The following is a 12,521-nucleotide window of genomic DNA, read 5'->3' on the forward strand; positions in this document are numbered from 1 at the left end:
TGTCTGAGGTGGTATACATGCAGTAATTAATGATGTGCCCTGACTATACTGCTACTGTTTTTAGAAGCCGCCGCAGCACCTGCATGTTAAGAGTTATCGCAGGACAAACAAATCCAGTGTTACCACTCTCAAGAGTAAAGTATTGTATCGTTCCTACAGTTCAGGTCCAGCTAGGTTATGGACTGTGTTTGAGACCTCCCAATGAACAATATGGTCCAGGATTCAGCTGTACTGAAAACCTGTGATGGAATGGACTTGCAGGAATTGCTTCTGTGGGACCTGACAGCCATTTTCCACTGGAGGGTTCCATGGAGAAATTTTATGAAGCATGCAAAAACCTGAGCTTGTGAATCAAGCCCTCTTGATGCACTTGTCAGGAAGAGTTCATGAACATTTTTCTGTGCTGTCCCTCTGTCTGCCTGTCTTTCTGTCCACCTGCCTTTTCCATCCCTCCTCTCTCTCTCTCTCTCTCTCTCTCTCTCTCTTTTATTGCCATTGCCATTAGTGCAAGGAGTACTGTGCTGATTTTGACAAGATCTGGGGGATGTACTACGATGCGAGATTACAGGGTTAGCGAGCCAACCTAATTGCTAACCCTGGGTTTTCCGTAAGCTGAGTTACTTTAAATCGGGGTATATCGCCAGGGAAACATTTGCTGCGCAGCTAACCTGGTCTGGGGCAGGTTATGTTCAGGCTATCAGCTTGAAACATAAAAGCATCGCCCTTTGAAAACTCCTTGGAAAGGGGCTTCTCTCCAGGATATTCCCGTAGAATTCAGGAGTGTTTTCGCTGGGTGGAGACCAAATTAATCAGCTGGCTTTCTCCATGCTAAAACTGTTTGGCTTCAGACATATGAAAGTAATATTATAGCATAAATAAGGTTTTAACGAACAAATGTACACTATTAGCCATTTTTTTCCAACCCTTGTCCCTGGCTTTGTTGGTGGAATAGGTCGAATTTGTCTATGAGTATTTTATGTTCTTTATATTAGTCCATTATATAAGTTCATATCAGTATTTGCTCAGGTGAGAAATACGCCACTCATGTACCCTATGGCCCATGCTGCACTACTATTGGCTCAATTGCATATACTGCCACTTTTACAGGAACAGGCACAGCCCTTGGTTGACAAAGCCCATCTTCACTTAACAAGTTGGTAACCATCTTCGTAGCACCGGTGAAGCCCAAATGGGGGTAATTTGGTTTTGTGAAGCCAGGTTATGTGAAGAAACCCTGGGTATATTAAGCTCCCTTCGTAAGTACACCCCCCAGCTTTGTATGCTGTACAAACAATGGGTAGCGTTAGGATTTGTTTGTTTTGCATGTGGTTGCCCAAAGTTTTTGGGGCATCACTCTGGTACTATAGGGCAAATTAGGCTGTTCTTTGAAGAATTCAAGTGGAACTATTCGGTTGAAATTGCCAAGCATTAATCGAAGGAGCATTATCATAGTACAAACTTGTAACGGCCATGGGCAATATGTAAAATACAAATGGTAGTTTAAATATTTAGCAGCATATCAGCATTCAGTGACCTCTGGTGCTTCATAGTATCCACTGCTGCCTGGTGCCATAATGCCTTGCACTTTCTACTGCTGCTCTTCGGTTGAAATGGATCAGACCTCCGCTTTCCTACAGCATCATAGTGAGAGAGTGGTATCCACATAGTAGTGTGGCCAGGTAGCTCTGACTAAGTGGAGAGTGCAAGAAGCTTGAAATTAGCAGTTTTAGTTGAACTAATTGAGTGACTCAGTGTTACCCTGCCCTGCTGGAAAAAAACTTCTCAAGTTAGGTTTTGAAACAGCTGGTAGCTGGTTGACCAGTTCAGACCAGCTCCATACTGAACATTGTTTGACCAGCTAAAGCTATGTTTTGAAACAGCTGGTAGCTGGTCGTAGCTGGATAGGCTTCAGGTGATGAATGCAGCAGTGAGTCAGAAGCTTCAGCACGGCAGGCCTGCTGAGCTGTGCCTGCTGGGAGCTGGGAAGCGGAGTCTTCCGGAAGCGCCCCTCACTCGACCCGGAAGAGGTCCGGCCTCCAGGACAGAGACAGTGACGGAATGCCGCATATCTTTTCTTCTAGAGCTCAGAGGCTGTTATCCAATGGCTGAGCGAGTTTCAGCTGCAAGTCTACGCTCCACACTTCATCAGCGCGGGCTATGACATTTCCACCATTAGCCGAATGACCCCCGAGGTAAGATCAAACCCCACCCAACCCCCCCACCCCCACCCCCCACGGTGATCCTAAAACGATCCCAAAGCAATCCCCCTACCCACCCCTTCACACCCCATCAGCCAATCCCCACAGACTCCCTTAGCAACCTCGTCTGTGTCCCTCAACTCTGATGGGTCCCAGCCGGCCCCTCCCGTGTGTGTTGGCCGCTCGTTGAATGCGCAGACGGCCCTGCGTATGGCTGCATGTGTCTGCGAGCTCCTCCGAGCGGGAGGATCCTCGGGTCGGAGAACTTCGCCCTTCAGATCCACCGAGCGCCACTGAGATCCACCGAGATGTCTTGTCAGCCCCGTACCAGGCGTCAAGACACAGCCGCGTGGACCTTTCCGCTGTGTTCGCAAGCTTCTTTTTCCCCCGGGAAGAAAGAAACGGAGCCGTCGGTGTTGCGAGAGATCGTGCGGAACTTCCCACACAGCGCGTGCTCACCCCTCTCTCCCCCACCACATGAAAGACATGACTCGCTCATTGACTCCATGGCTTGTGCGTGTTGTATCCGTGTACTGTCCGTGTGTGTTTGAGCCAACCTGAGATGTACGCAGGTGGATTGGGGGCAGAGAAGCGCTGGAAACATTCGCTGCTGGCGAATGCCCGTGTGGTTTTGCACTCACCCGCAGCTGATGCTAAATTAACCGAACGGAACTGGAACGGTTTCTGTGGAGAGACGGCATGTTTGGACGAGCGCTCGCCGTGTTGTTTGTGTTGTCCGGTCAGGTGTTGACACCGATAATGCCATGCTGCCCGTTATCAGTGTCACACGCACCCCTGTTGGTGGCTCCATGTCTGTGGAGTCTGTGTAACCCAACCGCCCCACCCCCACCCCCACCCCCCACACACACACCTGACACCCCCCTCCCCCCAACACTGGTCTCATAGATCGTCACATGTGCCCCAGTTCACACTGTGAAATGTAGAGCTAATGCTACAACCAGGGGTATGGAGAGGTAACTCCAGGGCACCTTCCATACCCCGATCACCATGTCTTTCCTATTACCCCACAAAGCGGCATGCACCTTGTAGTGTCTCTCTGCTCAATTAGGAGCTGAATAGGAAGCTTACAATAAAAGGGTCTGCAGCCTCGTGTTTGATGTTTCCTCTCTACTGCAATGCTTTCTCTGCCTTTTGAAACAAACAGCACTTCACTTTAAAGCTCAGGTTTTTTTTTTCCTTTTTCTGACATCTGTCACGATGTGTGTGCTTAATGCAGCTTTCATTCGCAGGATTACTGAGTAACACTCAGACCAGCTGAGTAGCTAGGTTTTCTGTAGGTGAAGGACATTCATCACACTAATGGGAAATGAAGAGAAGGGAACTGCAGACAGCACCCAACGAACCACTATTTATTGTCCACTGTGTTTTGGGGTACTCTGAAAATGCTGCTGAATTATAGCTAATTTTGTTTCATTTCAGCTATTTTTATTGCACATTTAGAGGAATCATCCAAGCCTTTTTTCAGTGATTGTCTGCTCTCTTTTCTGTGATCCTTGTCTTCGTGCCCACAGTGTGTGTTTGTGTGTGTGTGTGTGTTTATATGTTTGTATATATACTTTATGTGTGCATGTGTGAGTATGTATGTGAAGCTGTGTGTGTGTGTGTGTGTGCAGGTGTACAGTCTAAATGTGTATGTGTGCGTACGTGTGTGTCTCTGATCTGGGTAGTGCCTGTGTGTCTTACAGGACCTGACTGCTGTTGGAGTGACCAAGCCAGGACACCGTAAGAAGATGACCTCAGAGATTAACAAGCTGAGCGTCACAGAGTGGCTCCCGGACCAAAAGCCTGTGAGTGGAGCTCATTAAACCTGCATTCACAATAATTGATTGGTTAAAATTAAAACTTATTTTGCCACTTTGTTCAACTGCATAAAAACATAGGTAGCACAAACTGACACTGTCATAAAGCTATGCAGTACAGCTTAAAGATGATCTACTTTAAGACCAATTAGATTAGATGGTTACACAAGCACATTAGCAATGAAATACAAGTGCAGTGACACTTTCATTGGTCTTGCAACAAATGTGGTTGTCCACTAGGGGCCCCCACTTGGTTTAACACAGGCCTGTAATTTTCAGGTTGTTTCAGCACCGCAAGACCTCAAAGCAAAGGTCTTTGTGTTCTTCAGCTGCAGTTGGATTACAGTCTAAACATGTTTGTGTTCTACAGGCAAACCTGGGAGAGTGGCTGTCTATGATTGGACTTACCCAATATTACCAGACTCTGGTCCAAAATGGCTATGAGAACATTGATTTCATCACTGACATCACCTGGGAGGATTTGCAGGAGATTGGAATTACCAAACTGGGTAAGAAGACAGGGCCACAGCAGCAATCCCAGCCACTGAACAGCAGTGGAGAAAAGTCTGTTTTCCTATTATAATTGGTCTCTTTCACCCGAGCCCTGTACCTGCTTCACTAAATAGGAAAATAATAAATTCCCCAACTCCAGCTTACTACCAGACAAGCTAGCTAGGTATTGGTATGCTGCTAGGTATTAGCATCGGTTTTGGACGTGGTGTGGATTAGCATTATCCTTTAACTGAAGAGGATATGAGTGATATAGTTCTGCATCATAGCTTGTCCAGTTATTGTGTATTGTGTGTCCATGTCCATCCTCCCCCAGGGCACCAGAAGAAGCTGATGCTGGCTGTGAAGAAGCTGGCAGAGATGCAAAAAGCATCAGAGGGGCGAGGCTCTCTGCGCAAGAAGGTGCCCCATGGCCAGGAAGTGATCGAGAGCCCTCCCCATGACAGCGCCGAGTGCATGTCCCCCAAAAGCTTCCAGGACGGTGAGCCGAGCAACGAGCCGCAGACGGCCACAAACCGTGGCGGTGAGGTGCAGGAGGGGTCAGAGGTCAGGTCGGGCGGTGGTCAGATGTCCCAGCGGGCATGCAGCATGCAGGAGAACAGTCTCGGGAAGAGCAGGGACGGGGACGAGGTCAGCGGCCCGCCTAGGAAGGAGGCCAGAACCTCGCGGCAGGGCAGCCACGCCCAGGGAATGCAGAGGTCCGGCGTCCCACCTCCACTGGGCAAGCCGCGGCAGTCCTTTCCCCCAGGGGCAGGACCCCCTTACACTCCGCCACAGACTCCCACCAAGGCCAAGCCCTCCTCCCCGCAGACCATGGGGCCTCCGCAGGCCCCTGCCAAGGCCAAGCCCAGCCCACAGCTGCTGGCCCAGACGGAGCGGCCCATGTCCCCCCGCTCCATCCCACAGTCCCCCACACACCGAGGCTACACCCACGTCACACCACAGCCCGCGGAGACCGTAGAGGCCCCACCGGCCGTCTCGGTGCCCCTGCTATGCCTGCCTCCGGAGGGGGACGAGCCAGAGATGGAACAGGGCCTGCCCAAGAAGCGCGCGCACAGCCTGAGCCGCTACGCCACGCTGGAGTACGAGCGGGACCGCAGCGAGCTCATGGTCCCCGACACCACCAAGTACGCCACCATGCAGGCGCGGGTCAGCCGCAGCAACTCCTCCCGGGGCCAGGCGGACAAGAACGTCAACCGCAGCCAGTCCTTCGCCCTTCGGCCCAAAAAGAAGGGGCCCCCACCCCCTCCGCCCAAGCGCTCCAGCTCCACCATCTCCACCACCAACCTGGACGACGACGCCAGAGAAGGTGGAGAAGACCTGCTGGCCGTCAACTACCACGAGCGGCGGCGAGCGAGCGACTTCGGCGGCATGGTTGACACGGGGAGCGCGGGCAGCGTGAAGAGCATCGCCGCCATGCTGGAGATGTCCTCCATCGGGGGCGGGCCCAAGGCCCTGGCCCTGCAGAGGTCCTTGTGTGGCAGTGGCTGTTACCTGCAGGTAATGCTGCATTGTGGGTGCTAGGTGCCTTTCTCATATAGGTGATAACATTTCAATTGCTTGCAAATATGCAATATCACTAGCAAATATGTGGTTTGCAGAATAAAAACCACATTGAGCCAAAATATGTGGAGAATTCTGTCTCTTAGATCCAACTAGATCTTCTTTAATTGAAAGACATTTTTTCCATTAGCCTTTCATCCTTTTACACATTTCAGTTTTCAGTGTACACTCTCAGACAAAATAGTTCCAAAAGGAACCCTGTGGTTCCATAGAAGGAAGGGTTCTTTGTCAGAGTAGCTTTCACACTTCTCACCGATGATTGAGCATTCCATAAAGAACTAAAAAGGTTCCTCTATGGAAACATGTATGTGAAATTATGGATAAGCTGACTGGTGTCCTTCCCACCCTGCAGGTCAGCCCAGTCCATGGGAAGCACCGTGACGGCATCGGGCTGGACGGGGAGGTGGTCAACCGCCGCAGGACGATCAGCGGCCCGGTGACCGGCCTGGTGACGGCCGCTCGGAGAGAGCGGGGCCCCAGGGAGCCTGAGTCGCCGCGGGACAGACTGGCCCCAGAGCCGCTTCCCAGCTCCGCCAACAGCTCCGCAGAGAACCTGCCCTTCGCCGAGGATGGCAACCTCACCATCAAACAGAGGCCCCGGGGCGGGGGGGAACATGATGGCCTGCCAGACTGCATCTACTCCCTGCCTCAGGAGGAGCTGTCCCGCATGGATGCCACAGCGACGCTCAAGAGGAGGGTCCGGCCCAAGCACCACCCGGATGGCGTCAAGTTCCAGCTCATCGAGTCCAACACCGTCAAGCGCCGGCCCAAAAGCAAGGACAAGGACTCGTTGGAGGTGCAGGAGTTACCGCCCTACCAGAACGGCACCAGCACGGTGAAGAGAAGGCCGGTGTCGGACATGAGCGGCATGGAGCAGCCCCGTCACCAGGACAACGGGGAAGGGCCCCCCCGCAGGGACAGTGCCGACTTCGGCTCTCAGGCCGTCCAGGCTGAAGCCCGTAGGCCCATCAAGCCCCCGGTGTCCCCCAAACCTGTCCTGGCCCAGATGAAGAAGCAGGGCCCCCCAACAGCCTCCACCAAGAGGGTCCCTATCCCTGGGCCGGGAGGCACCAGCAGCCCAGGTACTGAACTCAGGCTTTTTCCTGTTCGATGTGTCAGGGCCGACACCTGTATATTTGTCATAGGTGAAAATAGTTTGATGAGCTGAAATGAACTAAGATTTAACTCTCCCTCTTCTCTTTGTCCCTTTGTGCTCGTCCCTCTCTGTTCTAGATGTGAAACGGGGGCCGCCTCCAATTTCACCAAAACCCAGTCCTCCTCCCACGGCTCCCAAACCGGCCAAAGTTCTGCAGAACATCAGCGTGACCCCGCCGTCCACTCCCAACCCCGGCAAACAGGTCGCCGGTACACCCCCTTCGCTGTCTGCCAGGCCCCACACTCCCCCGACCCCCCAGACCCCTGGGACCCCTCAGACTCCTGGTTCCCTCACGCCTGGCCCCACACCCCCGCCGGTGAAGCCCCCTCGCTCGTCCATCAGCGGGGTGTCTGTGGAGATCGCAGGGCCAGTGGAGGCAGCACAGCAGAAGCTGGAGGAGACCAGCGCCTCCCTGGCTGCTGCCCTGCAGGCTGTGGAGGAGAAGATCAAGCAGGAGGATGGGCAGAAAGAGTAAGTCTCAACCCACACAAGCACTGATTGTCCAATCAGATTGCGGTCCCTGGTGTAGTCCTGGAACAAAAGATTTAGAAATGCAGGAATTATGGATGAAAGCAATTGTTGAGCACAAGGTTGTCATGAATGCAATGATAACACAGCACAATGGAAAACTAAAGGCCCATCCACAGCAATAACTATAACTATAACAATAACTATAATGATAACGATGTGGGCATCCACACTGATGAACGATAATGTAGTGTAAATAGCCTCTCAGCTATGTCATATACCATTTTGCATGTGACGCCCTGTGAATTTGGTTGGATTTTGATCGGCTGTCCGTGATTTATCGTTCATGCTGCTGGAAAGTAATTGCTCCGAAAGTGATCCCAACGATATCGTTTGCCCTTGTCATAATAGTTGTGGTATGGACTTCACCGTCCACTTGAGTTTTAAAATGAAATATTTATAGTTCTCATTCTTTGTTGTGGATGGGCCTTAAATTTCCATGTCTGTACCTACTGCTCCACAGCTCGGTAGCCGAGGACAAGAGCACGGTGAGCATCTTGGATGACATCGGCAGCATGTTCGACGACCTGGCCGACCAGCTGGACGCCATGCTGGAGTGAAGAGCACAGTCTGCGCCACTGCGGCACAACCTCAGGGCTCCGCCAGGGCAGAAGGGCACAAACGAAACAACTGCAGCACCCCTCTTGCTCCCCTCTGGCCTCTCTGCTCCCCGCAACCTCTCCAGCTCCACAATAGCAACCTCTCCTCAAGCCGCTCCTTCTCCCTCCCCCCTCCTCCATTTTGAGTTGCACAGTTGACCAAGTTCTCTAATCCCCAGGAGAATTACCTCAAGATTGGCCAAAAGCAAAGCGAGAGAGACAACAGAAGCAGAGGCAGAGGGTTGGCGAGTGAGTTTTGCAGCAGAAAACCTTACAATCATTTTTTTTTCTTCTTCCATTGGATTATTCAAGCTATTGTAAAAAAAATAAAAAATAAAAAATAAATAATAATACAAAATGATACAGTACAATACTATGATATGTGTAAATTGTAAGCATGAAGAAAGTTTATATCTTAAAAAAAGTCCCATAGTGAGAATAATACATTAGTCAGTACAGTGATATACATATATATAAATAAATTATTTTTATTTGACTTTTTTGCCAAATAGTATAAGTGTGGTTATGAGTCAGCTGTTTGGAAAAGACGGACTCTTGATGACAAAATATGAATTTTTACTTGACCAAATTGGGACAAAAAAAAAAACACTTTGAGACTGTGTAACGTGTGAAAGTGAGTTTTGGTTTCTCGTGTCTGTGGATGACCCTTGTGTTGTGAGCTTGACGTGGGCTTCCATGTGGCTGCACATCTAGCTGGAGGGCCACCGGTGGAGGGGTTACTCCTCAATGCAGAAACGTCCAGGTTCTCGCCAATCAGAGAGCTGTCTCCGTACATTCCGTGATCCTGTTCCTTCGCTGCGGGGAACGTACGCAAGCACAGCCCCCCCTCGTCCACCTGCCCCTCCGGTGCCCGTGGGCCTTGGCCAGGGACCTCAGCGGTGCTATCCCACAACCCCTCCAAATTAACGGGTCCACTCGCAGATATGGCCAGAGAACTGCACACATCTTACTTGAGTTGGCACAAGTTATTTGGTCTAAAGTAGACCAACGGCAAGCTGTTGCAGGGCTTGCACGTCTCAGACCACACGATGTGGTTCACACACACACACACACACACACACACACACACACACACACACACACACACACACACATATATACTGAACTGTAGCTTAGTTTGAGTCAGTTACAGCAGCACATTGCCCAAAATTCACAATGAAAAGCCAGGCATACATGGTAGCCCAGGACAAGCACAAAGACGACTCTCCTTGTCACCTTTTGAGCAAAGAGGTGCGTAGGGCCAACGGCTCCCCCTGCTGGTGCTGTAAGGAGCACCCCCTGGGCAAGACGGACTGCTCCAGCTGAACACGTGCCCAGTGCCAACACCTGACAGGTTTCAACATGACTGTTTTATAGTGGTATACTGCTTCTAAAATGGCGCATAAAGAAAACAAATAGTCAATTTTCATAGTGACAATAGTCATTTTCCTTCATTTGGTGATTTGGCATTCCTGCTTGAATTGTAAAAGACTGGTTGTTCCGGCTCACGCTGCCACGCTGTGTTTGATTCCGGTTCCCATTTCCGTCCATGGTGGACCCCTGTAGGTGTTGTTTTTTGCGTGTGTATGTGTATGTGTGCCATTTTTGTGAGAGTGCCGTGTGTGTCTCGTGCTCATCATATGAACAGCACTTGAAGGCTCGTGAAATAAATGTGGATTTTTTTTTTTTTAAATGAGCTGTATTTGAACTACAATGCAAAGTGTTTTAAAAGTGTTTTTTCCTGTCTTCGTACATCAAAGGCACAATTAAGGAGCGTTTGAGAGATGTTTTATACTTCACCAGTGTTAACAGCTGTACAAGTCAGCAGTGATCCTTAAACCAAAATGGTTGCAGAAAGTGTCAAACGGGAATCAGTTTTAGTACGCAGGGGCTAAAAGTGCATTTATATTTTAGGTCATTGCTGGCAGTACAGTTGATTTGAAACTTGCTCATCATTGACATGTCTGCTGTGACACCTTCAATCACCAGCAACGAGACTGATGCTTGATGTTCACATCGCAGCAGAATCCTACATGTGATAGAAAGAGGTGCTAATTGTCATTTCTTGACCAACCCCATTCTCGATAGCTTCTGTTGGACAAGGTAACTTTGCTCTGGTAATTTTATGTCATCATCCCTGACCTATGTGTTGATGGTGCAGGTGTGCAGTCCATGGGGCTGGTTTTTAGATGGGTCCAAATGGAGTAGCCTCTCCCACACTGCAATGTGCTATAAGCCCTTTTTACAGAAGTGGATTTATTTTGGATGCCCACGAATCAACCCTTATCAACCACTACCCTGTTTGGTTTCCATTTCCATTCCAATTGCTAATCTCCCTTATTGTGATGCCCTGCATTGAGAGGTATAACTGCAGCAATATTGAAGGGGGATTTAAACAGAGCAGAGGCTGACAAGTACAGGCACTGCTGTACACAGGGCTAGAAGAGGAAAGATGGATGACTCAGAGACATTTGAATGGAAGAGTAGAATACCCTGTGATCACCTCCCCATCTTGTCAATAATACTGTTAATCCAACTGCTTTTGTGGTTGTCATAACTGTCTGCCACATACCTTTTTCTCACAGTTTGCTTATCTCTGTAACTGTAACTGTCAGAATCCTTACAGATACTATATCTCTAGAATTATTTTGTTGTTTTAACCCTCCCCCCCCCCCCATTGCCATGACAATCTCTGTGATGATTCTGACCGAGCACTGCCGCTGTATCCAAGAGATGAGAGGTGTTACACTGAGGGCCAAGGAGACTTGTTGCAAACCTGATGAAATATTTCAAAATCAAGAATATTTAGTTATGGATTTCATAAATATTTTTGTTAAAATGCATATCTTGTTTTTCTTACATTGATGAAGCTGTCTTGCTTAAGCCACCAACCATTTAGACCTGCTCTTTATTCTACCTTTAGCTATGAAATAAATATTTAATATAATTTAATTTAATAATATAATAATCTATAAATTCATGAAATATTTCATAACATTTAATCTGGAAAAACTGCATTTATTTAAACTCACTTGTAGAACTCAAAATGATTAAGAATTGCAATTTTTATAAGCTGTAGGTTCCAAAAAATAAGACCATTGTAAAATATAATTTTCTATTCATGATGGTTCATTTGCAGATGTATGTCCAGCATACAAAATTTTACGTGTTCTCATTTAGATTATTTTAATCTGCATTTCACGTGAGGTTCCTTTTTTTTTATATACATGTGCCTTTGTTTTATCAAAAAAATATTGTTTTGAGAGGGTTTCTGTGCATTCCATAACAGTAGGAAGCAATGTACAAAAGTCACATATAGAAATATTTTGATCAGTTACAGTTTCCAGGAATGCTTGTAGGAATTCCAGTTTCCAGGAATTTGCTAAATTAAGATCTCCTGTTGGCCATTAAAGTACAATAGAGTGACCTTGCGCTGCGTTATGGAAACACAGGGGACTGCTCTTCCCATGAGTCTGTTGGGCTCCCCTCCATTGTGCAAAAGCTATGCACCCTTGTGTTGGTCCTGTGCTCAGATCCGTCTGTATAGCTGGATGTTTTTGTGGTGACGTAAGATTTTTTTTTTTTCCTTTTCCTAAACATGTTTTTCCATGTAGTTTTTTTTAGTCATAGTATTCATTTATTTCCTGAAAATAAATAGAAAATAGAATCTTAAAATTTATTTAAGAAAATGAAATATATTAAAGAGCAAGGTACATCTTTAAAAAATTTAAAAAGTTTTATTTTTATCCTCTACATACACACAAAAAAGCTGAAGAAAAACCTAGGAGAGCTCCATATAAGCAGGCTGTATATTGTGTTGACATTCTGCCATTGACTTGTATGATAACTGCTGTGACTGGCAATGGGACAGTGCTGTTGACTGCATCAACAGCCATCTGCTCTAAATAAATGTTATATACGAACACGTGTGTCATCCTTCTTTCGGCCTATTTATATTTGCAGTGTAGGTCACACTTTACAATAAGGTTATATGAATTGCCAATAACTAATGTAGTTGTTAATCATGAATTAATGATGTACAAATACATTAACCTTCATATTATGTTTGGGGTCCATTTGTCCCTATTCGGTGTTTGACATCTCTTAAAAACCAGTTAACCTTTTTCTATTCTTGATACTTTATGTT

The 12,521-nt window shown here is 48.0% G+C and overlaps 1 protein-coding gene across 1 annotated transcript in view; it reads left to right on the forward strand.

Annotated features, from left to right (window-relative positions):
- The window catches only part of caskin1 (CASK interacting protein 1), a 101,768-nt gene extending 89,471 nt beyond the window's left edge, over positions 1-12,297 (forward strand). The window contains exons 16-22 of the mRNA XM_061222938.1: positions 2,082-2,192; positions 3,905-4,006; positions 4,389-4,527; positions 4,845-6,028; positions 6,444-7,173; positions 7,325-7,718; positions 8,239-12,297. Of these exons, the coding sequence (XP_061078922.1) occupies positions 2,082-2,192; positions 3,905-4,006; positions 4,389-4,527; positions 4,845-6,028; positions 6,444-7,173; positions 7,325-7,718; positions 8,239-8,335 (2,757 nt within the window). The 3' untranslated portion in view covers positions 8,336-12,297. The remainder of the gene's footprint in view (positions 1-2,081; positions 2,193-3,904; positions 4,007-4,388; positions 4,528-4,844; positions 6,029-6,443; positions 7,174-7,324; positions 7,719-8,238) is intronic.
- The last annotated feature ends 224 nt before the right edge of the window (positions 12,298-12,521 follow it).

This window comes from Conger conger, chromosome 2 (genome assembly GCF_963514075.1).
Source record: "Conger conger chromosome 2, fConCon1.1, whole genome shotgun sequence".
Lineage (NCBI taxonomy): Eukaryota > Metazoa > Chordata > Actinopteri > Anguilliformes > Congridae > Conger > Conger conger.